The sequence below is a fragment of the Fusarium pseudograminearum genome, chromosome 3 (genome assembly GCF_000303195.2).
Source record: "Fusarium pseudograminearum CS3096 chromosome 3, whole genome shotgun sequence".
Classification (NCBI taxonomy): domain Eukaryota; kingdom Fungi; phylum Ascomycota; class Sordariomycetes; order Hypocreales; family Nectriaceae; genus Fusarium; species Fusarium pseudograminearum.
Window position 1 is genome coordinate 7,454,264 of NC_031953.1, and position 22,625 is coordinate 7,476,888.

Sequence of the window (22,625 nt, forward strand, 5' to 3'; positions counted from 1 at the left end):
TTCCATCTCTCATCAAAGATCCCCAACCGACTTTAAGAAGCGGGCTGGATATCAGAAGAGTAAAAGAGGCAGATGAGACACTTGGAGGTTGGATGTCTCGACTCGAATTCATGATTTCTGACGAATAAAGTTGAGCTACGTGGGGGGACAATTGCGTTCAGCTGCCCGCTCATACACTAACGCCACAAAGACACTAGTCCAGCCAGCCTCTCTGTCTACGAAATGAGGATATCATCGTCGATCGACAATGCCAATTGGCCAATAGAAGCTATGGCGTCCCCATTTCGTAATCCCAGGTACCGTGTTGGCCAGATTTGACGATCTGTTGTGAGACATTCTACGTACTTTAGGCGTGCGGTATGTCGATCCGATTCAGCCAAGTTCAAAGCGTTGCAAACAAGATTTACCTGTCTAAATTCTTACGCCGCCGATCTAGTGCTATTAGATAAAGGGTAGTAGATTTGGAATAAACTTTCCACCCATCAGATTATCTTGGTATCGCCGCATCCCGCTTTGACATTTGACGTCACATCTTATCTTCTCCTCTCTTCCCCATATCAATCCTTCAGTACACCTTTTTCCATTATTGTCATAAACAATTTACTTTAATCTACCATGTCTGAAATCAGGGTGCGAAAAGATGTTCGCAGGCTCTCCGACCAAGAACGCGATAATGTTGTTCGCGCCTTTAAGCATATTATGGAACTGCCACCCGATGATAATAACTCATATTTCACTATCGCCGGCTATCATGGTCTGCCAGAACCTCAATATTGTTATCATGGTGTCGTTCTCTTTCCGACATGGCATCGTGCCTACCTCTGTCGACTAGAAGAAGCTTTGCGAACTGCGCCTGGCTGTGAAGACCTAGCTCTTCCATACTGGGACGAGGCTTCTAACGAGACTAAAGAGGAGGGTATTCCCCATCTCTTTACTGATAAAGAATACAAATTTCAAGACGGAACCTCGATCCCGAATCCTCTTCGTTCCTACAAACTTGCAAAAGGCATTGTAGATACAGAGGATAAGAAAACCCGCAAAGACACCAAGCCAGAAGGATATCAAACAGTCCGATACCCATACTCCGGTCTGGTCAGTGACCAATTTGTGGACAGAACCAGACTCCACAACGCAGCATTGGATGACAAGGAAACAGACGAGGTGACCAAGATACTCAATCAAAATGTCATTCGCTGGCTGTATCTCCAGAAATTCCAGAACCACGAAGAGAAATGGATTTCGTCTGGCGAAAAAGATAATTACGTCAACTGTCTTGAAGCTCCCAACTATACGGTGTTCTCCAATACCACGTCGGCCGAGAAGTACAATGAGGAGAATAGAGGCAAGCCAACAGTTTCACCTATTGTACCCATCGAGCAACCACACAACGCTGTTCACCTTGCAGTTGGGGGTTTTGATGTCCCAGGCGACAAAAACCACAATGTTTATCAGTTTGCGAACGGTGATATGGGAGAGAATGATACGGCGGCCTTTGACCCTCTCTTTTTCTTCCATCACTGTTTTATTGACTACATATTCTGGAGGTGGCAAGATCGACACAACAAGAAAGAAAGTCTGGAAATAATGAAGGGTTACCCCGGGACTCAGCTCATCAAGCGTGGTAAAGCAACTGCGAATTTTACCATGGACTTCCCGCTTGCGCCTTTCATTATCAACGATAAAGATACTGGCAAGAAGCGTGACATGACATCAAATGTACGTACAGCAATTCAATATTCGAGCTGAAGCTAACTCATCTAGGATGTCGTCGACATCTCCAGGTTAGGATACACTTATACTGAGCCGGGCCTACATCTGAACCTTATGACCCCAGCCCAAAGATTCGTAGATGCTCCAAAGTTGAAAATCAGTGGGATCAATCGCGCCAAGATCCCTGGTTCCTTCATCGTATCCATCTGGGCCAAGACTGGCGACGGGATGCCTGATCGTCTTCTCCACACCAAGGCAGTCCTCAGTCGTTGGGATGTTGAAAAATGCGGGAATTGCCAGAGTCATCTGGAAGTCAAGTCGATTGTTCATCTCACCGACTTTGATCATGAAGAAGCTCTCAATACAGAGTTTTATGCAAAGATACATACGAGGGAGAAGCCAGAAGGAGAAAGACACATCGCGGGTAGAGACATCCCAATCACGTTGAATGCTTGCAGAGCTGTGGGAATAATTAGATAGCGCCTGTTGATGATCCTTGCCGTTTTCACAGCCACATTGGGGTAGTCACCGGCCACCCAAAAGGCCTTGCACAGCCCCGAATTACAAGGGACATCGCGATCGGAAGCGGGGTTGAGCTGTCTTATTGGAACATGTTCAAAGCAGCCTCGATCCTACTGCGATGCTGTGACGTGATCTATCCACTATAACAAGGCATCAGCTTAACATCTGACATTTAAACTGAATAAAAATAATTTAGAACGAATAATCCCCTCCTGCCGTCTTACCCTCTGCCATCCCTCTCCCTATCAAAGCATCCTCAACCATGTCTCCAACCGCAAACATCAATACGATCCCCGTCGAGCTGTTGACAAGGATCTTCTCTTGCTTACGTGACGATTCCAAGTATGGAAAAGAAGGAATTGAAAACAGTCGCTTGGTATCGCGACGCTTCAGAGATGTCGCCTCGAAGTTTCTCATCACCAAGATTTCTGTCTGTCTTACCTCGGACTCCTTCGCACGTTTCGAGTCTATCTGCACCCATCCCGTATTCAGCAAAGGTGTACAGAGAGTCAACATCCTGTTATCATACTACGAAGTCGAACTGGCCCGCGACAAACAGCTATACATGATGGAAGCGCAATCAAGAGTTTTACGACACTGGGAAACCATGGAACGATCGAGACTGTACAAACGGAAGTACAATGTGACAGACGAGTTGTTTCGATGGTTGGGAGATATTGCTTGGGGTGGCAACCCTGACGTCCAGCAATTGGCCAGAGGCGAAGACATCCAGACGACACCGACGCCAATCCAGATTTTGTTCCTCAAGGCATACGACATTTACAAGGCTAGATTCGAGGACCAGGATAGCCTGAGAAAGGACAATGCACATATCGGTCGCCTGGTAAATGGATTGTCTTCTCTCCCAAGCCTCACAACACTCAACTTGGACGATACCCACGGGACAAAAATGATCATGAGAGAATCAACACAAACTAAGCTCGGAGATAATCAAATGCACCCCGAGGACTTTTCCGACACTGGGTACGATCGAACAACATTGCAACATTTTGACAGCGCCATTCGCCAGTCTGGTTGGTGCGGCTCTTTCCATACCGGGGGGAGCCGTCGCCATGATGGCACAGCTGATCTCTCGACATCTCCTCCTCTCGAGATGCTTGGAGAGTTATGCTCCCAGCTCGGTGCGAAAGGCGTCAGGCCCAAGTCAATCAGAATCTCAGTGAAGCCACCGCCTAATATGCGAGTGTTGGCAATGTCAACAACACAACAAGAAAACATGAAGCGGTTGGTTTCTCAAGCTTTGAGTTTAATTTTTCAGTTCGACTTCTTCTCTCGCCCTTACGGCCTTCAGGAGAACCCCAGGGATGAGATGTTATCTCTGTGCTCCATCACAAAGCCGTTCTTCAGCGCGCCAAAGCTTGAGTTTCTGGACATATACTTTGTTGAGTACCCCAGAAGCAACGCACCGCCAACAGTCTCTCTGAGTGAGATTCTGCCTTTGGACATGTCTTGGACACGACTAGAAACTCTATGGCTACTGTATCAACCCATGACTATGGATGAGCTGAGAGGCTTGGTCAGCAAAAGTTGCCCGGCCGTTCGTGAATTAAGGTTGCAGTCTCCGTGGCTTCTGCAAGGTAGCATCCATGATGCATTGCACACTATACGTGGGTTTAAGAATCTGGAAAAGGTGGATATAACATACCCCAAGGGGTCCGACTTTCGAGGCACAGGTGCTTTGGACTTTAAGTGGCCGCTGGATGAGATCAAACGTTATCTTCTCAAAGAGACAGATGATTTCCCACTTCCGGACGAGCTAGATTATTCCAGGTAGATTTAGTGAGCGCTAGAACCCTCACACTACTGGTGTACAATGTCAAATAAACGTTTCTTATATCTAAGTCTAGAAGACAACGTGAAAGCTGGCAATAATAAAGAGGTATTTATGTGAGAACAGTCATCTGAATCCTGACTATTTAGTCGCATGCGCTCGCTATAGCAAGAGAACTGTTCACACGGTTATTCTGCTCTGTAGCCATGTTCCAAGGTGGCTCATTGCAAAACCTAAGCTTGACGCCTTTCCGAAATACCAAGCAATGAGTACTACCACCAAAATGAAACATACCAATGTCTTGGCCCTTTGCCACAATATCACCCACCGACACCGTAAACTCGCAAGCCGAAACCTCAGCCATACCAATAAACACAATAGCCATCAGACCTATCGTGGGGTTCTTCGCCTGGATCCAGATTATAGCGCGCGTGGCTACAGCGCTGAGATAGGGCTGGGAGTTATTAGGCGCAGCAGGGTCCGCAGCTCTCCAGTTTCCAGCTAGGCCTTCGAAGTAATTCTCGCTGTAGTATGTACCAGGAACTTGCTCAATGCCGACAACACTGCCACTGACGGGTGCGTGCCAGCGGTGGTAGCTCTTGGAGCTTAGGAATGCCTGGTAGACTGTGCCGCCGACGAATCGAGATGCCAATGGGTTGTTGTTCATCATCCTGTCGAGGGAGTAGGGCTGGGACTTGAGCCAGAATGTGTCTTGTAGCTTGACATTCTCAGCTAATTGCAATGGGGCTGACTCGCATGCATTCCCTATGACCAGTGTTGGGTCAGGACAATTCAACGTTGGAGGGGCATCGTCGGGGCATTCGACGGGACGGATTCCATCTCGGAACTTTCTCGTGAAGAAATCATCCCAACTTGCGTAGCCATAATAAGGCGCGGTTGGATCACAGACAAAGATCTCATCAAATGTTGGACCCTTCTTGCCACAATTCGCTGCCTCCTCAATCTTCATCAGTGCTTCTTGAGAAAGCCAACCCTTCAAGCTATCCCTTGACGCATGCGAGCTTAAGAATGAACCCCAAGTATTGAGTACATCTTTGAAAGAGGCATTGATCTCGGGTGTTAGCCAAAACTCGTGACCAGCCATGGTACCCATAGGCCAGTCCATTACAGCATTGATAGGAAGTCCGAGCATCTCATTAGCTGCTTCTGGTGTCTCTTTCACATAGAACGGTGGTGAGGATTTGATCAAGACGTTGACGACAGTTAGAAACTCTTCAAAGCTTCGAATAGCCGGTTCGCCCGTTGGGTCGTAGTATTTAGACGATTGGGTAAACATTGGATCAGCCAGGGCTTTCCAGGTTGGATTGCTGTTGACGAGCTGCTGAAAGGCAACAAGGCTTGGATCAAGAGGTAGGTTTCTCTGATTCGCTTCGTTGACCTTTCTAGCTACCCATCGCTGAATTTTAGGTCGCTGGTAAGGAGACCATTTGCCCATAGGCCTGTGGCCTGTGGCATTTCGTGCTGTTGCTGGGACCCTCATTGTACCGAGCGTATAGTGAGTTTAGGGTGGAAGGGACGATTACTGTGGCCCGGCGTGTTGGGAAAATGGAAAACGGTCTGTGTGAGGTGTGGAAGGCTTGTCGCCGTGGCCACAATATATCTCCCTGAATAAGGGGATGAGCAAGAATTCGCCAGGGCAAGCCTCATGATTCAGAAAGTCGCCGAGGCAGCAAGGGAGTGCAAGATGACGGATACAATGAGACATGCAGTTTTTCAGCCGGCCGCTTGTGCAGATCGCCATAGATGATCTGCTGGGAATGAGTCCAGTGGCCGTTTCATTGGCCACAAGTGCTACTAAGGCATGTGTAGTACAGCTGGTCCGAGACACCGTGCGCACGGGAAGTCAATAGTCTGGAAGAGGCGTTGTGATGTGTTCATAACTCGATTATCGTGGAGCCAGTTATCCGAAGTAGTGTCCAGGCATGCTGTTCAATGTGCGGAAATGGGGGCTTTTGCGTAACACGCTACCTGCATATCGACCATTTTGTATGATCTGTCATACAGCGATTTCCATGACAAATTGTACAACTTGACCTATTTATAGCAGAAGCGAGAGTAATTCGGAATTCAACCAAATCGAGTTGTACCGTTTGACACCATTTATCGCCACGGGCAAATGCGACGAGCGTTTCACAGACTTTGAACACACTTAGCTGCAAATACATCTTCCATCGGACACAATTTATTGCCTTTGTCTATTAACCCCAGTATTATACTACTTCCCTAATAGAAGCTCCTCCTCTGTTCCGCCAAAGCCCCCAACTTCAAAGCTAAAAGCTTACTAGCAGACCCTTCCCTCATAGTCCCCTGCCCTTGTCCCGAAACCGACTCCTCACTTCTCCCCCTTGAAGCATTCACGCCTGCAATCCCATTCATGCTCATGTTTCTCGACATGCGCAAACTAGAAACACTCAAACTTCTCCTCTCTGCTACGGACGACGCCAAACTCATGCTCTGTCTCGACGAAGAAGCGACACTCTGTGTGCGCGATCGCTTGTTCAATCCCTCCATCTTCAAGAGTGATTCCCCTCCCGACGAATACGGCATTGAACTAGTAGCGCTCGATGCTCCGAGACTTACAGATGTTCTTCGAGAGGATGGTGATGAAGTGCGCGATGATACACTGGGAGTCGATGCGTAGCCTGACATCATCATCATTCGCGCACTTAGCATCTGGTTCGGGTCAAATGCCAGAGCTGATTGAAGGTTCTGCAATTGATATGCGTTCGGCATATTACTCAAACGACGGATTGCAGTCTTGTTCTTCTGGATAAAAGAGGACATGCTCGATACTGCGCCCACGTTGAGTCGCTCTGCTGTTGAATCCACAGTCGTCGTGTTGCTCAAATTGTTGCCGCGCTCTTGATGCACCGCATTGACACTGGTCGGTTCAGGCTCTGGTTGCTCTTCCTCCACCGCCATGCTGATACGATGGTTGATCTGTTCAACTACCTCATCAAAGTGTGTCTTCTGAGATGCGTTGTAGAAATCGCTCTGCTCTAGCATCGTCTCGGTACTAACTTCCCTTGTAAGAACGAAGAAAGTTCCGTCGCGAATGCATTTCTTGACGAATGCCCATCGTGTGCGTGCAGGGTTGTGCTCCAGTTCGGGCTGGTACACCGAAAGACGCGCAAGCTGGGCGTAGAACATGGCCAATCGATGAGCCATCTTCTCAAGTGTGCGTAGCAATAATGTAGTAAGCGCAGCTAAAGGCGTCGCATCGGGATCGGAACGATCTAGCATGGACGCGATGTTGTCAAAGGCATCCATGCCGTTGCAAGCCTCCTGTCTCAGATCTTCGAGAAGCTCAATGTCGAGTTGGACGCACTTGGCTGTGTAGCTAAACACGCCTCGCTCCTGGAAGCGGAGTTGAGCTGTCGGGTCGCAAATGAAGTCACCAAGGGAGCTAATCTCCTTGGTGATGAGTGCTGCATCTGAGCTTGTCTTTGCACGAGCAATGACTCCAAGGATATCGGGGAGCTTGTAGGCAGCGCCAGGACCTCCAGCGCTGGCAAAGACAAATGAGAGTCGCAGGACGAGCTCCTCCAGCTTGGGGCCAAACAACGCAGCGAATCCGCCCTGCAAGAGACGACTCTGATAGCCGTAAAAGGTACGGATGGCGATGATGTTGGGAAGATCCTCCCGCTGCCAGATGTTGGTGATACCGTTGGGATCATCCTTTGAAGGTGCATCGAGAGTGTCTCCCATAATATCATTCATCTCGAATTGATGAGCAACAAGAGTCTCGACAGTAGTTCGTAGATACGCCGACCAGAGATCGTGCAGTGTCGAAACATCCTTGTCGCGGTAGTCTGGCTTGGGCGACAGATGACCGATGAAGTAACGCGTCAGAAGACTGGATACCTCGGGATTGTTGGTGTGCGCGAGGTTGTCGAATGACTTGGTGCAGTCTACTCCAGCGTTGGACTTGATGATGAGTGTACCACCAGGATGCATTGGACAAAAGTCCGTAACATCGTACACGCTGCCGTGTACAGCGATCCACATACGGCCTCCCTTGCGATGGCCAGTATGCAACGCCAGACTGGATTGGGAGATGGTGGGGAGGTTGACGGGTAGTGCTCGTGGAGACATGAACACGTCCAACATGAATCGGCGCTCAGCGAAGGCCTTGTTGATGATCTTATCCACCGTCTCCATAGTCGCAGTGCGATAAGTGTAGATCGCCTTGCGAATACCACTCATGACAGAGTCAAACACGGAGACAGACCCGCAGACATACATGTATCCACCCAAACCACCTTGCTTCTTCGACATGACCATATCACAGACAGTACTTCCCTGCTCAATGATCAAAGTGTCGATGTATCGCGGGGGAATCTCCTTGTCCACCAGATCGCGTAGCACATCGTCGTACACCAACCCGTTCGAGTCCCGGGAGAGAGCAAGGTGAACTTCCATAAAGCCAATGTTGACAAGCTTGCGCAGTTCCGATTCGTACGAGAACTTATCGCGAGATTGAACTCCAAGGTAGAGAAGGTTACGACCGCCAGAGAGTCCGGATGTCGCAAGTCGGTGTTGCCAAAAGCTGCGAAATGGGGCGATTCCACTACCGCCTGCGAAGTATGCGCAAGGAGCCATGTCATCGATGGGAAGCTGGAATGACACAGGTCGTGAGACGCCGACAAGAACATCGTCGGCCAAAATCGCGCTGTCCACGCCTGCAGAAGGATCAGGGTTGAAGAAGCCACTAGACACACCAGCTCTAACAACACTCTCCCCCTGATCGAACATGGAGCAAAGATCATACTCGGAGCGAGAGATTGTGAGGTCAACTGTGCTCGGCAGAAGCTCATTGCTGTAGCTCGAGATGGAGTATGTTCTTGGGACCTCCAGAGTGACAAGTTCAGTGAGCCAGTCCAGATCATCGAGACTGAAGGCCTTGTCCCATATGTGACTCGGCGTGTCGACGATGGCTCTCTGTAGGAGATCACCAAGTGAGCCACGAACAGGCCACTCGTCTGTAGCTAGGACTTGTAAGACGGTGCTTGAGGAAGCGTGGAGGAGTTCGTGGACCTTGACGGCGAGATCCTTGGTGATGGGTGCAAGGTGACCTCGGCGGAGGACGTCAAGGACATTGAGACGGTTGGGAGTGCGGGTGATAGAAGAGAGATGCTGAGCGAAGCGCGACCATGTCCCGGTGGTGTAAACAGAAGCTCGGAGGTGATGGTCAAGACCTAAAGCTGCAACCATCTTTGCAACTTCCTCCCAGGAATTGAGCGGCATGACTGCCATTCTATCACCAGGTGAAAAGGTGATGCCTGTATCTCGAATGTCGATGGTAACCATAGCAGTCCCTCTCTTGGCATCCTTGTCGACAGAGCTCACGCCAGCTACTCGGCCCATGTACCTGCACTCCTCAAAGGTACCTCTCATCGAATGCGGCTCCAAGTCAAGCTTGCCTCGAAAAGGTTCCAAACGCTCTTTCATAGCGTCGGAGAATTGTCGGTGGGTCTCTTCCCATGGTCTGTTAGCGTCTGAAGCTCCAGAAAGTCCGTTGGTAGCGGTACGGCCTGTCTTTGCAGCAACCTCGAGAATGCCAAAGACCTTGTACCTGTGTACGCCCATGAAGCCACGTTCACCGGTGTATGCTTCCACGATGCCTTCGAGGACACCTTTGAGGCGTGGGTCGTTGGACTGTTGGACGAATTGAGGGATTGAGTAGTGATATTGGATGGCGGCGATGAAGGCACGGTGGTTGGATGGGAGCCAAGCGCGGAGGTGGAGAGCTTCAGCACCGAGGAAGGAGTTGTGTCTATCATGCATCAGCATCAGATATTATATATAGAGAGGGGTGGGATACTCACGTCTTGCGACCGAGGAATGCATCCATCATGAGATAGGGTGGAAACTGCAAGCCTGAAGCAGCGGGGCAACGCTTGGATAGAGGCGCAGAGAACAAGCCCCAGCGAACCCATTTGTCGGCAGAAACATAATTGTCACCAGCGTTGGGGTTTGGTGAGATGCTGTGGAACGCATTGGGCATTCGTTCAAGAATTTCCTTGAGACGGATCATCTCGTGCAGGAGACCTTCAACATTGCCAGTCATGACGTGCTCTTGACAAGCGGCAATGGCATCAGGACCGTGCTGGAATGAAGCTGCGATTGATGTTAGCTGTGAATAGATGGAACTAGGGAGGGTAGACTCACCCGATGTATCGGCGCATCCTTTGAGAAAGGCAACTTCTGCGCGCTCACCGAACATGGGCCATCGAAGATCCGTATTGTCGAAGCGTGCCAGATACGGATATGTCGATTTTGTGTCGCGGATCTTGAGGTTGTAGGATGCTTGATCGGGGAACGATAGATGAGGTAGGGTACGGCCCATGCGTCGTGAGATCTGGTAGTAAGGAAGTGCAATGCACATGGGGATACCTTGAAGTTCTTCACACAACTCGTCACCCATCTCACAAGTAGGTCTCGTCGATGTACCAGAAGTGACAGCGACACCATCCTTACCATCATGCTTGTCCTCAAATCGGTAGATAGAGCACAGCATGCCAAGCGCAACAACAGCTCCCCAAAGCGCATCGTCGGGAATGTTGTCGTCTGTGCCTTCGACAAGAGGCAGTTTTGCGACGGCCTCTCTGACGCGACCTCGTGCGCAACATCCTGGCATACGCTCACATAGGTCAGACCAGATACGTCCGGGAGATCTGGCGAGAGCGGCGATGGGCTCTTCGTAATCGGGTGGGCAAAAGCCGTGCTCAACGCTTAGGTAGCCGTCACGCCAGCCAGTGAGGGGTCCAATCTCTTCGGCGCGACGGAGGACTTGACGGCCTGGTGCACCGAGGGCTGTGGCGAGAATGGATTGATCGCTTGCGTTTAGGGCGTCGAGTTCGGGTTGGGTTTTGGCACGGTCGAGAGTCTCGCGGGATGGGAAGGATTTGTAGAGGAGTTCGTTGATGGACTTTCGCTCTCTGGGCTGAGTTAGTCAATGAAGATCAATGGTGGAGTTGGTGTTAGGGACCTTGTTCGAAGCCAGTCGTCAGGATCGACGCCTCGAGGAATCTTGGTGTTTAGTTAGTAATTGTTTGAGTTGGAGAGGGTGAATACAATACATACATCAAAGGCGGCATGGAGGTCACCGGGTTGACTTGCGCCTGAAAAGGCACATCCTCGTCTCTGGCTTTGACTTCGACTGTGACTGCGACTCCCTCGCGAAGACCTAGAAGCAGGACATGAAGCTCCAATGGAGCCAGAAACGGGACACGAAGCGCGCGACATATTATTAGTTATTGAATCAATCGAAACTTAAAATGACAAGATAAAACAAAAAAGATTTAAGTTTAACGGGAATAGCCACCAGGGCAATAAGAAGGGAAATAATACGCAAAGAAACAAAATCACGCCACCAGGGCGATAACGAAAGAGTGAGTTGAGGATGGAAGACAGAGAAAAAACATCCGAGAGTCTGGAGACATTAATTATTATGGCAGATTTTCAGAAAAAAGATGAACTCGTTTCAGTTGAGTTGCAGATGGAAACATGCCAAGATGGGGGTTACGAGATTATGTTACATCGTCCAGGAGGAATTAAGCATAATATGTGGAGGTTGAGACGATGGTGTGTCCGGATCTGGGAGAAGCCGTCTTGTGACGACAAAGGATTGGTTAATCGGCGATACGAAACTATCGATAAGGATAAGGATGAGAGGAGATGAAAGTGGGAATAAGACTTGGCTGGGAGCTGGACGACAAGGGTTGGGTTGTCTTGGCTGAAGGGATGGTGGGCCTCGTATCGACATGGGTTGATATACCCTATAGTTGTGATGACGAGGAGTTACCAACAAGAACTGATAGCTGTGATCATGGATATGGAAGACTCTCTACATGATATCTATTGCTGAAATATTCATCAAAGGGTAACAAGTTAGGTGGTGACTCTGAGACTTATGGTCCTCGACGATGGATGGCTGAAACAGGAGTAACAATATCATCAATGTTACACGACGTCGCAAAAATATTGACATTCACCAGTCATGATCTTTGTGGCAATGTTGCATAGTCTAGTAATAAAACCTGACAACTAATATCATCAATTAAGAGGTAACCATGTCATAATACTGTTATCATCTATCCCGTGTCTTGACACCTTTGTTTCCTCAGTTCTCTCACTTGGCTTTATACTATCATCACGTGATTTCAATATCATGACTGACAAGGTACTTGCAATCCCGGGGCTGATGTCATGGCTGGCTGAGAACCGGTCAAGAATGCAAACTTCAGCCCACAATAGCTTACAGCGGCACGGCACGTCGGAAGGTCTAAAGTTAAGCCATGAACTCTAGGACTTCTCAACGATCACAAACGATATCGTCATACATAACCAACAACGGCTACCTGAAACCTTGTGGCTTGAGCCAAGGAATTTCAGCTCGGAACTAAGAATGTGTGGCGTAACCCCCGCTCCGAGACCAGGAGTTCTCATACGCTGCAAGTTATCTGCATGCAGCTCGTGGACATGGCAGGCTGATTTCAGGACAACCTACTGGGTTGAGAAATCCGATAGTTCACGATAATATGTGATTGTGAAGTGTGATTTGTCTGATTCGATGAACTGTAAGACAACGGCTGAATGTGGCGCGTCACCTGTATTGATGGACGATAATGAGAGAACATGCGTAGGAGAGAAGAGGTGAGATGGAGGCGATGGATTAATAAAGAATTCTGCCCCTGTCCTCATCCATTGATAATTTTGCGTCTCTAAACTTGGTTCAAGACTTGTCTTGACATTCAATCTTGGCCATTTATTACTACTTTACTATTATTAGACCTTGATCTCTTCATATCATAAGGATGTGGATTGCCGATGCCTGCAAGGCGTTCGTATTCTCCTTCGTCGCCGTCTTCCACTCTCCAACTCTCCCTGATAAAGGCCCCCACCAAGATGTGTTGACCTTCACGCACAATTCACCGGGCGGCAAGATCCCCTACCCCCGTTTCCCAGCTCCCAACGGTCCCGATAAGGATGGCGTCGAGTTCCAGTGCAAGTACCCTGAGCTCAAAGGCTGGGAGAAGTGTACATCGGCAGACGACCGCTCTTGCTGGCTCAAGGGTCCATATGATCAGGTATTCGATATAAACACTGACTATGAGAACTTCTGGCCCGAGGGTGTCGTGAGGCAGGTATGTAAACTACCTTTTCACTGTAAGATCTACCTGACTGATCATATCAGTACACTCTCAACGTGACCAACCAAGACATCAATGGCGATGGTGTCAATAATCCATACGGTAAAGTCTTTAACAACCAATACCCCGGCCCTTGGATCCAGGCATGCTGGGGCGACATCATCAAGGTAACCGTCCACAACAATCTCGCTTACAATGGCACGACTATCCACTGGCATGGCCTTCGCCAACTAGAGTCATTCGAGATGGACGGTGTGAATGGCGTCACCCAATGTCCCATTGCACCTGGCGATAGCTTCACATATACCTTCCGCGCGGTGCAGTATGGAACGTCTTGGTATCACAGCCACTACTCGCTGCAGTATGCGGATGGACTAGCTGGACCAATTACCATTTATGGACCTTCTAGTGCGAATTGGGATGAGGGCAGAGATCCGATTCTCATTACTGATTGGAGTCATCGAAGTGCATTTCAGAGTTGGCAGAGAGAACTTGTGCCGAACAGTCCGACCAGACCCATGATGAATGGCGTTCTTATCAACGGCGTTGGTATGTATCATGTGCCATTATTGACTTTTGTCACGACTAATACTGTTGCAGGTAATTTCGCGGGCAGCTTCCCACGTGAACGATTCAACATGACAGTTACCAAGGTGAGCGTCGTCCACAACGCATCCCAAGACGAATACTAACAATTTACAGGGCAAAAGGTACATCCTTCGCGTTATTAACACCTCAGTAGACACAACATGGATTTTCAGCATCGACAACCACAACTTCACCGTCATGTCCACAGACTTTGTCCCCATCCACCCATACGAAGTAAATCACATTGTGATTGGAATTGGTAAGTGACGCGAGTTAGGTTCAAGACTCAACGAGGCTGACTACGAATAGGCCAACGCTACCACATTGTACTCGATGCAACTCCAACCAACACTAGTGTCCTCCCTGCCTCGCCTGACGGAAACTATTGGATCCGCACAGTAGGCGCAGATGGATGCAAGGCTTTTGAGGCTGGTAATGAGCCTGACGAGCGACAAGGTATTCTTCGATACAACGCTTCTAGTACCTTGGTGCCCACAACATTCCGTACTCCTTACGTCACAGCATGTCGTGACGAGAATTATACTATGCTGAAGCCAATCTTTCCTTGGAAGGTCAAGCCCGTCGAGTTGGACTGTGAGTATTATTGATCTTGGAAAGAGAGAAGAGGTTGTCTAACCAGAAATAGACGAAAAAGCCCAGTTCGACATTGGTCTCAAGAAGTACAAAGACAGACCAGAAAAGGGCGACGGTTTCCAATGGTGGGCGTTTGGCGAAAACCCACTGTGGCTTAACTTTTCCAACCCCACCATTCTCAATCTCAATAATGATACTTGGGACCCCAACTATGCTGTCGATCTTGTAGTTCCAGACTCAAAGAAGGATGAATGGGTCTACATTGCCATCACTGCACCCCCAGCCCCGCTGGTCAACAAACCTGATAGAGTATTTGCGCCAGTGGCTCATCCAGTAAGTAAACCTGATGTTATTACAGAACCACTACTGAACATATTGCAGCTTCACCTCCACGGCCATGACTTTGCACTACTGGCCCAAGGAACCAATTTTACCGACCTTGACACAGGAAAGGTTAAGCTCAAATGGGACAACCCGCCACGACGTGACGTGGCGCTCATTCCAGCAGGCGGCTATCTCGTTGTCGCGTTTAAGGCGGATAACCCAGGATCATGGTTGTTCCATTGTCACATCGCGTGGCATGCGTCAAGTGGTCTAGCCATTCAAATCCTTGAACAGCAGGAAAGACTCAAGTGGATGATGAATAATGATAGGATGAAGGAAGTGGAGAGAGTTTGCGAGAAATGGAATGATTGGTTTGGAAATAAGAGCAATCATTGGAACGCAGAAGTATTTCAGGATGATTCAGGAATTTAGTTCATAGGAAGGCATTCCGCTGCCAGAATCGAAAGAAGGTTATATTGTTTGGTAATTTACATCAACAAGCTGTGCTTCTCAAGTATCATTCTCATATCATCAAATAGGCCGTCATAACTCGTGTCCCCTCAAACTATCCCCTTTTGCTAGTCCTTCGGTAACATCCACTTAAGTAAGACGGAACCACTTAAAGTCGTCGTCTTCGTGGGTAGGTACAACATGTCCAACTCCAGCAGCAGAAACAGCGACAAACTTAGTTCCGTCTCCGTAGATCATGGTGGTGTAGTTAGGCTGAGGAGTGTTCTGCTGGCTGCTGGCAAGAGAAACGCCATGAAGTGTAGACCACTCCTTGATCTGCTCCTGCAAGTTCTGATAAGTAACCAGATAGTCGGCGGTACCGTGCCAGGTCTTGAATCGAGGGTAAGAGCCGCTGTAGCCAGGGTACATAGCCTTGACCTGGTTGGCCCACTCTTGTCCTGACTTGACGATCTTTCCGTCAGAGCATTTACGGTCAGAGCTGATAGGGCTGGATCCAGGTGATCCGGCCATGCATCCGGCGGCAACGCCCGAGTAGCAGGTGGCAGCAGCGAAGCGGTCGGGGTATGTCGCGGCGAGGACATTAGTCATCATACATCCGGAGCTGGTACCAGTGACGAAAACCTTGTTGCGATCGGCCTTCCACGTGTTGATGGCATAGTCAACCATGCTGACAATGACCTGGCTGTCGCCCTGGCCACCGTGCTTGAGGGTCTTGGTGCTGGCGACATCCCAGCAGTTAGAGTCCTTGGGCGAAGATGGGAAGATGAGAATGACGCCACGGGAGTCGGCGAGAGACTTGTACTTGGTCTGCTGGAAATAGCCAGGTCCAGTACCACCACAAGCGTGGAGCTGAGTTCTGTGTTAACTTGGTGCTTAGTATACCGTGATCATTGTTGTTACTTACAGCGACCATCACTGCTGGGTTGGCGGGAAGGTTACTCGGGACATAGGCCTGCATAACCAGACGGGTGTCATAGGTTGGTCCGAAGTTGCTGATAGTCTGGAGCTGAGCCGCAACGAGGCCGGCGCCCAGGGTGAGCTGGGTCAACAGCTTTCGCGGGGAGAGAAAGTCAAGCATGGTGGATACTCTGTTTCTGATGATTGAAGTGGAGTCTGTGCTTGTCCTTCTCTTCTTTGACAGATACTGATGCTCGTTATATACTCCATGCCTGTCATCGCTATAGCTTCAAGTGAGGCGAGTTTCAAGTACCGATATTAAATACCGTGAGATTTCCGGAGGCAGGTCGTCCGCAAAAGGACCCCGCATCTGTTCCATTGGGAACTTGGACAATTGTTCCAAGTATATGTCGTTTATTGACCAACGATCAATAGCGTTGCATACGGATAAATAAAGTGGTACTGTAATATTTCGTTTGTTTCATTTCGAGTAGCCCTAGGTTATTATAGTTGTATTACCCCGCAACCCGGGCTAGTCTGTATAGTTACGGATAAATCCAGAGACGGAAGATCATACTCCGCAACCACCATGATCAGAACCTGTCAATTGACTTATGACAGACACGATATCTTGCATATCCTAATCCCGCTTAAGCAGGAGACAGGGGGGTCTTTGCACGAAGCCATTGACTACTGTGAGAGAACAGAACTTCCTGTTGTCAATCAATCGAGGCCTGCCAAGTTCATCCTAGCTTAGCTTAACATCGTGTTTCATATCAATTCCTCTTTCATCTTTCCGCCAAGGACTTATTGCTCTCGAGAAACAATCAACTTAACCGGTAACCGAATCGGCCCTACAAGGCCCTGATGATCTGACAACAAGGATACGTCATACCACCGCTGGACAACCTGATGATCATGATGAAAATCGCTACGGCAAGAATGCCTTTTTGTACGTTGTCATCTTTGTCTCAGCGGAACTTTGCTTAGCATTGACAACCCGCCGATGGTCAGTAGTATCTAAACTGGGCAAGTCAGGACATATGAGGCTCATTCTCGCTTGCTTGAGCAACTGTTCTTTATTGCCACTCTTAGTTATACTACTCTCGCTACTTAGTATCGCAAATAGCATCAACAGCTTGCTCAATCCAGTATTGGTTCGTCTCGTTTGGATCAGCCATAGTCTTCCTGGCAAGTTCCTTCAATTCCTCCATTCTTGTGTAATCATCCAAGCCAATCTCCTCCTTCATATAAGGGTTGAAACGGATATACTTTGTATCCTTATGCTCCTCCCTTGCATTCAAATGCTTCATGTGTCGTGAAAAGTCCTTGCCCTTGGCATTGGTGTTGGTCGCAAAGTCCATGACCTTTGATGCGACGCCGACGACCTTAATCCATGATGGCTTAGCCTTGCCGGGACTGACGTAGCCGGTACCCAAGCTGATAACACAAGAGATCGAAGGAGCGGGCTCTGAAGGGTCAACGAGCTCAAAACGTGAGTACCAGAGTTGGTCGATGGGGTTGTTGTTCAGAAGACCACCATCCCAGAATAAAAGGTCGGGCTTGTCTTCGGGGAACTTGACTTCGGGAAAAAAGGTCGGCGCGGCGGATGTAGCACGAGCAGCGATGCTAATAGTGAGCTTGTCGCCGTGCTTGAGAAGAGCGTCGTTGACCTTGGATTTGGAATAGATTGTGCTGTCTCTGTACGATCGCATCAACATAGACTCGGCTCTGTTTTGAGCAGTGGTGCAACAGAACCTAATATCGTTAGAAATATCTAGAGAGTAGTTTATGATCGGTGCTACTCACATTCGCGCACCTCCATCATGCACAAGAGGGGCATTTCCCTTGAGCTTTTTATCATTGTCATCAAGACCATACTTTTCCACGACCTCATCGATAGCTTTGCTCATAGACAATGCGTCGAAACGACTGTCCTGAACCAAGGCCTTGCTGTTGTTGATGCCTTTTGCACCAGGCAGCCAGCTAATGTCATAACCCCAGAACTTGGGACTGAAGATGCTCTTGGCAATTCTGTCATATTCTGTGATGGTGTCGTCTACGCTCATACGTAGTCGGAAGAGCATGATACCCATGATACCGCCAGTACTTGTGCCGCCGGCAAGTTCGAAATAATCGGATGGGCGGGGAATCGTGGGGAGGTTTTTGCGCTTTTGGACACGGTGCATGAGCTCTTTGAGGATAACGAGACCCATGATTCCTCGGACACCACCTCCATCGAGGGCAAGGAGGCGCTTCCCGTTGGGATGTCTTGTGATTGCTTGATAAACCATTGTAAAGATGAATTGATGAGGGACTAATTGATTGCAAAGTGAAAGCGATGAGGAGTCTTCTTGATATACACTTGCCGTCCCAGGACCTTCTTCCGAAAGTTTTAACGATGCGACGTCACAACTGAGACTATCCTCAAACTATTGCTTCCTGCAGTTGGCCTTGTCCCCTTCAGGATTACTGTCATGGCGAAACCAAGGATGAGGGGAGCTGAGCTGTACCTTAGCCAGCCTCGAATATGCAACTACAGGCTAGTTGCGGGTACAACCTTGCAGATCCCGTCTCCAATCTAATGGGAAGCAACTTGTTATCAGAGGCTGAATTGTGCACGGATGGTTATAAAAAGTGATATCTGAATGATCTACATCAGCTTCGGTGAGTCCGTGCTACAGGACGCAGGTTTGAGACAATGCTACTTCGTTGGGAAAGGCAGCTTCAGAGAATGCTAATCGAGATTTCGCATTCCCAGTCAGCAAATATGACGAAGTATGCAGCGTCAAAGCGTAGAGGGCCTCATATTGTGAGCCAATTGATATGTCGGTGTATCAAATGCTGTCAGACCGGGGCTTGATACGCAAGCCACTTGCGTTCAGCTTTGCTTTTTATTACATGGCGATAAGACAAGATGAGATATTTATGGAACCTGCTTTGAGATTACAATAGTCATGGGAAGCTACTCATGGGTGGTTTGATCTTATATAGATTTTAATAATTTAAGGAAACCTGCCACAGTGAAGAATAAAAAACGAGCCCTTTTCTCACAAACTATTCTTTATCAGTCTTTTGTCCTTGAAGCCAGATTAATGGAATCATCGCCTGCGCAGCCTTCGCTGCCAACTCGCGAACTTCTGCCGATAATTCCTCGTTTCTTGATTCCTCTTCAAACCGTCGTCGCGCAAATTCCTTCCGTGCAGTTTCCCAGCGTGCCCGTCCCTTGTACTTGTTCAATGACCTTTTCCAAGGTAACTTGTTGTCTCTCAAACCGATAATTCTGTCCACCACTTGTATATCCCTTTCATCCCGAGTGTCTGAATATACACTATAGACTTCCTTGCCAGCGATGATAGTCCAAAGCGCCGCACAAGTCACGTCATAACTGAGTACTTCGCTGATAGGCGGCGCGGGGAATGTCCTGTATCCTGGGAAGGGAGTTTGCTCCAGTGCATTGACACATGATAGTCCGATTCTGGCGAGGTTGATTCCTTCAGAGGTGAGTCTAGCCATGAAAGCGTAAAGATTTTCGCAGGCCCGCTGTTCTGGCCAAAGCCAACCTGCTCCGCAACCGCACACATCGTTGAAGGTCTCTGAAACCGAGATACCCAGAACAGTTAAATCCGTCCACAGTGTACCAGACTCCCAAATCCAACTTCTTTTTAATGGGATCGTCATTGGTTCAGGTGGCGGTGGATTGGGACGCTCTTTGAAGGCTTTGACCAGATCAACTAGTTTCTGTTGTTGCGCTTCATCTGTAAAGGTAATACGTTTCGCTGCGTGAAGAATCGAAAACCATAGGACCCATAGTTGCGATTCAGTGGACTTTAATGGATCCCATTCTTCTCGAGGTTCTGGATAATCCTCCTCGGGTCCCCAAAGCTCAATTGCTTTCTCAGGACTGTGAAACCCGCGTTGTGTCCGAGCGCACATCTCCTCCTCGTAATATTTTCGGCCGAAATCAGCACTCGAGTATGATACGTCTATCGGTTTCGCAATGGTATCTACTGTCTCTGCAAGAGTCAATGATCCGCCCAGGTATTGGTCTAGAATTGGTGTGTCGCCGGAGAACCATTTTCGAATCTTGGCCAGTTCATCAATCTTGGCTCCAAATTCAAGTTTGTCATTGTCTGCTACTGCTTTAGCAGTCTCGTGCTCGTGCAACTCTCTTTCGCGCCGTTCTTTAGCCCATTCTTCGTGTTTCGCCTCGTTTCGTTTTTGCTGCGATGGCCTGTTTTTCGGCATTTTCTGCGATTGAGGTGTATTATTGTTGCAAAAACAATCTGCAAGCAAAATGGACGCGGTCAGCATTAAATAATAATGGAATGTGGAGCGAAGGATTCAACTCAGCCTCGTCTCACTTGACCGAAGAGTCACTTACCGGCTAGGCTGACAAGCCTGGGTCGACATTTCTATGGGACATGATCGGCGAGCCAATCGAAACACGACGCAATTATCGCTGAATTGTAGTGCAGCAAACTTAATTACTGCACGAAACTCTCGCGGTCCCTGCAGAAACACCATGAATGACACCAGAGTTACCTGTCGAGTACCAGCAGTATTTGAGAGATGACTAAATCCCTGTCTCTGGCAGTGCGATACAGTTAAATGACGGATCCGAGTTCTAAGTGTGAATATTCGCTACGCGCAATGCAAATTCATTTCAGGTATAAGTAAAATCTATTATAATACATCTGAACTATTGAAAGATCTGTGCAGACTCTACTCGAATATAAGATAACTTGTAGCCAATATATCTTTGGCCACCCATAAAACAAGATGAGTAGCTATAACCGGGAGCGACCAGTACCAAACGCTGTTGACATGTCCAAAACTCGGCAACCTGATTGCTACCAAACTTACACTGAAGATATCGAAACCCTGATCCAGCTACAATATTACAAACCAAGGGCGGGACACCACCTTTAGCTTGTATCATGGCAGGGCCATAGGGATTACCACTTCCGGGAGAGAAGTTGTATGAACCAAACTGGCCGGCTGCATTGCCTGGTCCATTGAGCGCCTTGACTTCACCAGTGACCTTGTGTATAGTGTATTGCTGATTCGAAAGAACAGAGGTGAAGGTCATGTAAAAGCTGCTGCTACTTCCTTGGTTGGACTCGAGGTTCGAGAAGCCGATACCCTGTAGGACAGGGTCATTGCTACCAACTGCAAGCAATTTGACTGTTTCCAACGGATTGGATGCTTCTGTCTTTGTAGTGGTTTCGGTGACGGTCTTTGTCGCAACGGTGACATCGTCAGTGACGACGTCGACAGTCTTGGTGACTTCTTCGGTACTGTAAGTCTTTAAGACGACGGTGGTCTTGACTGTCTGAGTGACCCAGGTGGTGCTGACAGTCGTTCGGACCGTGGTGGCGCGCGGGATCTTGACGCGCACAATCTTGGAAACGACAGTAACGCGAGGGCCGCTGACTGTCTTAGCTGTGACCCCAATGCGGGAGCAAGCCGACGAGTACTGAGCAGAGTTGGTGCACAGGTTGTCTAGGTATTCTGGGATACGAGATACAGAGCGCTTGCGCTTAACAGTCGGGGCAGGATCGGCAACATCGGTTGTGATTGTCGTTGTTGTCTGCTCTGTCACGGTCTTGGTATGATCGACGGTTCGCGTAACGACGATGTTGTCCGTGACAGTCTGTACGACAGAACTAATACTGGTGGCGATTGCGGACAAGGTGCTGGTGACAGTGATTGACTTGGTAACGGTCGGGGTCTTTCTGGTGATTGTAGTTGTCTTGTAAATGGTGCTATAAATTGTTCATTAGTCTTTATAGCAACAAGATTAATTGAGGTATCTTACGACTTCTTGGGAGTTACCGTTGTAAGAAGAAATGACTTGCAGTCGCTAGTGCGTTGCTTGTTGTTGGGCTTCGCAACAGCTAACGCGGAGCGTTTTGTTGGCAAATTCCATCAAGTCGACAGTTGGGGTAACGTACCAGTATAGCAAGCATCCGCGGGGCCATTGCCAGGGTTGGGATAAGCTGCATCAACAGCCGTGGCAATCATGCCCAAGCTGAGGATACTGAGGAACTTCATCTTTGCAAACTCAGATAATCCTTAGCCCGCAGGAGAGTTGGTGGAAAATACGAACAGTAGAGACACAGCAATAGGAGAAGTTATTAAATAACATGAGCTGAAGTCTCCCCTGCACATCGTGACTTGCTGAGCTGACATGTTTTCAACACTATTGATTTAAAGATGGGGCGTATTGAATTCGCTTCAGGGTTCTCAGTGTCTAGATTGACTTCCTGTCCAATCATGTCATGGTAATAAACGAGAATTTCCACTCCTGGTGCGCTATTGAACAGCGCAATACAGGGTACTCACAGACCTTACCAACAAATAAAGGGTCTGGACTTAATAGCTTGTGTCGAAAATACCCTTCAGGAACAATTCGTATAGTCTAGAACATCGCGATCATCAATGCACTTTCCACCGCTCTATATCAGCTGCGGAGAAATTCGAAACCATCACGAGATCCTCAAACAAGACCATCATCACTGTATGAGCAATCTCCGCCACGAAATGAA

General features: G+C 48.6%; 8 protein-coding genes across 8 annotated transcripts; 3 read left to right on the forward strand and 5 right to left on the reverse strand.

The window, feature by feature from the left end:
• Positions 1-615: 615 nt before the first annotated feature.
• FPSE_03294 (uncharacterized protein) lies at positions 616-2,190 on the forward strand (the record flags this gene model as incomplete). Its single annotated transcript, XM_009256413.1, has 2 exons — positions 616-1,716; positions 1,762-2,190. 2 exons carry the CDS (start codon positions 616-618, stop codon positions 2,188-2,190), a joined length of 1,530 nt encoding a protein of 509 aa, XP_009254688.1.
• A 304-nt stretch (positions 2,191-2,494) lies between these two features.
• FPSE_03293 (uncharacterized protein) lies at positions 2,495-4,027 on the forward strand (the record flags this gene model as incomplete). The annotated part of the gene is made up of 1 exon (XM_009256412.1): positions 2,495-4,027. One exon carries the CDS (start codon positions 2,495-2,497, stop codon positions 4,025-4,027), a length of 1,533 nt encoding a protein of 510 aa, XP_009254687.1.
• A 142-nt stretch (positions 4,028-4,169) lies between these two features.
• FPSE_03292 (uncharacterized protein) lies at positions 4,170-5,525 on the reverse strand (the record flags this gene model as incomplete). The annotated part of the gene is made up of 1 exon (XM_009256411.1): positions 4,170-5,525. The coding sequence occupies one exon, from the start codon at positions 5,523-5,525 to the stop codon at positions 4,170-4,172; it is 1,356 nt and encodes a 451-aa protein (XP_009254686.1).
• A 743-nt stretch (positions 5,526-6,268) lies between these two features.
• FPSE_03291 (uncharacterized protein) lies at positions 6,269-11,293 on the reverse strand (the record flags this gene model as incomplete). Its single annotated transcript, XM_009256410.1, has 5 exons — positions 6,269-9,821; positions 9,874-10,165; positions 10,217-10,986; positions 11,037-11,077; positions 11,132-11,293. 5 exons carry the CDS (start codon positions 11,291-11,293, stop codon positions 6,269-6,271), a joined length of 4,818 nt encoding a protein of 1,605 aa, XP_009254685.1.
• A 1,571-nt stretch (positions 11,294-12,864) lies between these two features.
• Positions 12,865-15,138, forward strand: FPSE_03290 (uncharacterized protein; the record flags this gene model as incomplete). Its single annotated transcript, XM_009256409.1, has 7 exons — positions 12,865-13,194; positions 13,245-13,749; positions 13,801-13,853; positions 13,903-14,047; positions 14,098-14,382; positions 14,435-14,715; positions 14,764-15,138. The coding sequence occupies 7 exons, from the start codon at positions 12,865-12,867 to the stop codon at positions 15,136-15,138; spliced, it is 1,974 nt and encodes a 657-aa protein (XP_009254684.1).
• A 168-nt stretch (positions 15,139-15,306) lies between these two features.
• Positions 15,307-16,255, reverse strand: FPSE_03289 (uncharacterized protein; the record flags this gene model as incomplete). The annotated part of the gene is made up of 2 exons (XM_009256408.1): positions 15,307-16,026; positions 16,082-16,255. The coding sequence occupies 2 exons, from the start codon at positions 16,253-16,255 to the stop codon at positions 15,307-15,309; spliced, it is 894 nt and encodes a 297-aa protein (XP_009254683.1).
• A 928-nt stretch (positions 16,256-17,183) lies between these two features.
• On the reverse strand, positions 17,184-18,368 carry FPSE_03288 (uncharacterized protein; the record flags this gene model as incomplete). The annotated part of the gene is made up of 2 exons (XM_009256407.1): positions 17,184-17,832; positions 17,884-18,368. 2 exons carry the CDS (start codon positions 18,366-18,368, stop codon positions 17,184-17,186), a joined length of 1,134 nt encoding a protein of 377 aa, XP_009254682.1.
• Positions 18,369-19,131: 763 nt separating this feature from the next.
• FPSE_03287 (uncharacterized protein) lies at positions 19,132-22,131 on the reverse strand (the record flags this gene model as incomplete). Its single annotated transcript, XM_009256406.1, has 4 exons — positions 19,132-20,325; positions 20,984-21,842; positions 21,896-21,974; positions 22,032-22,131. The coding sequence occupies 4 exons, from the start codon at positions 22,129-22,131 to the stop codon at positions 19,132-19,134; spliced, it is 2,232 nt and encodes a 743-aa protein (XP_009254681.1).
• Positions 22,132-22,625: the final 494 nt, after the last annotated feature.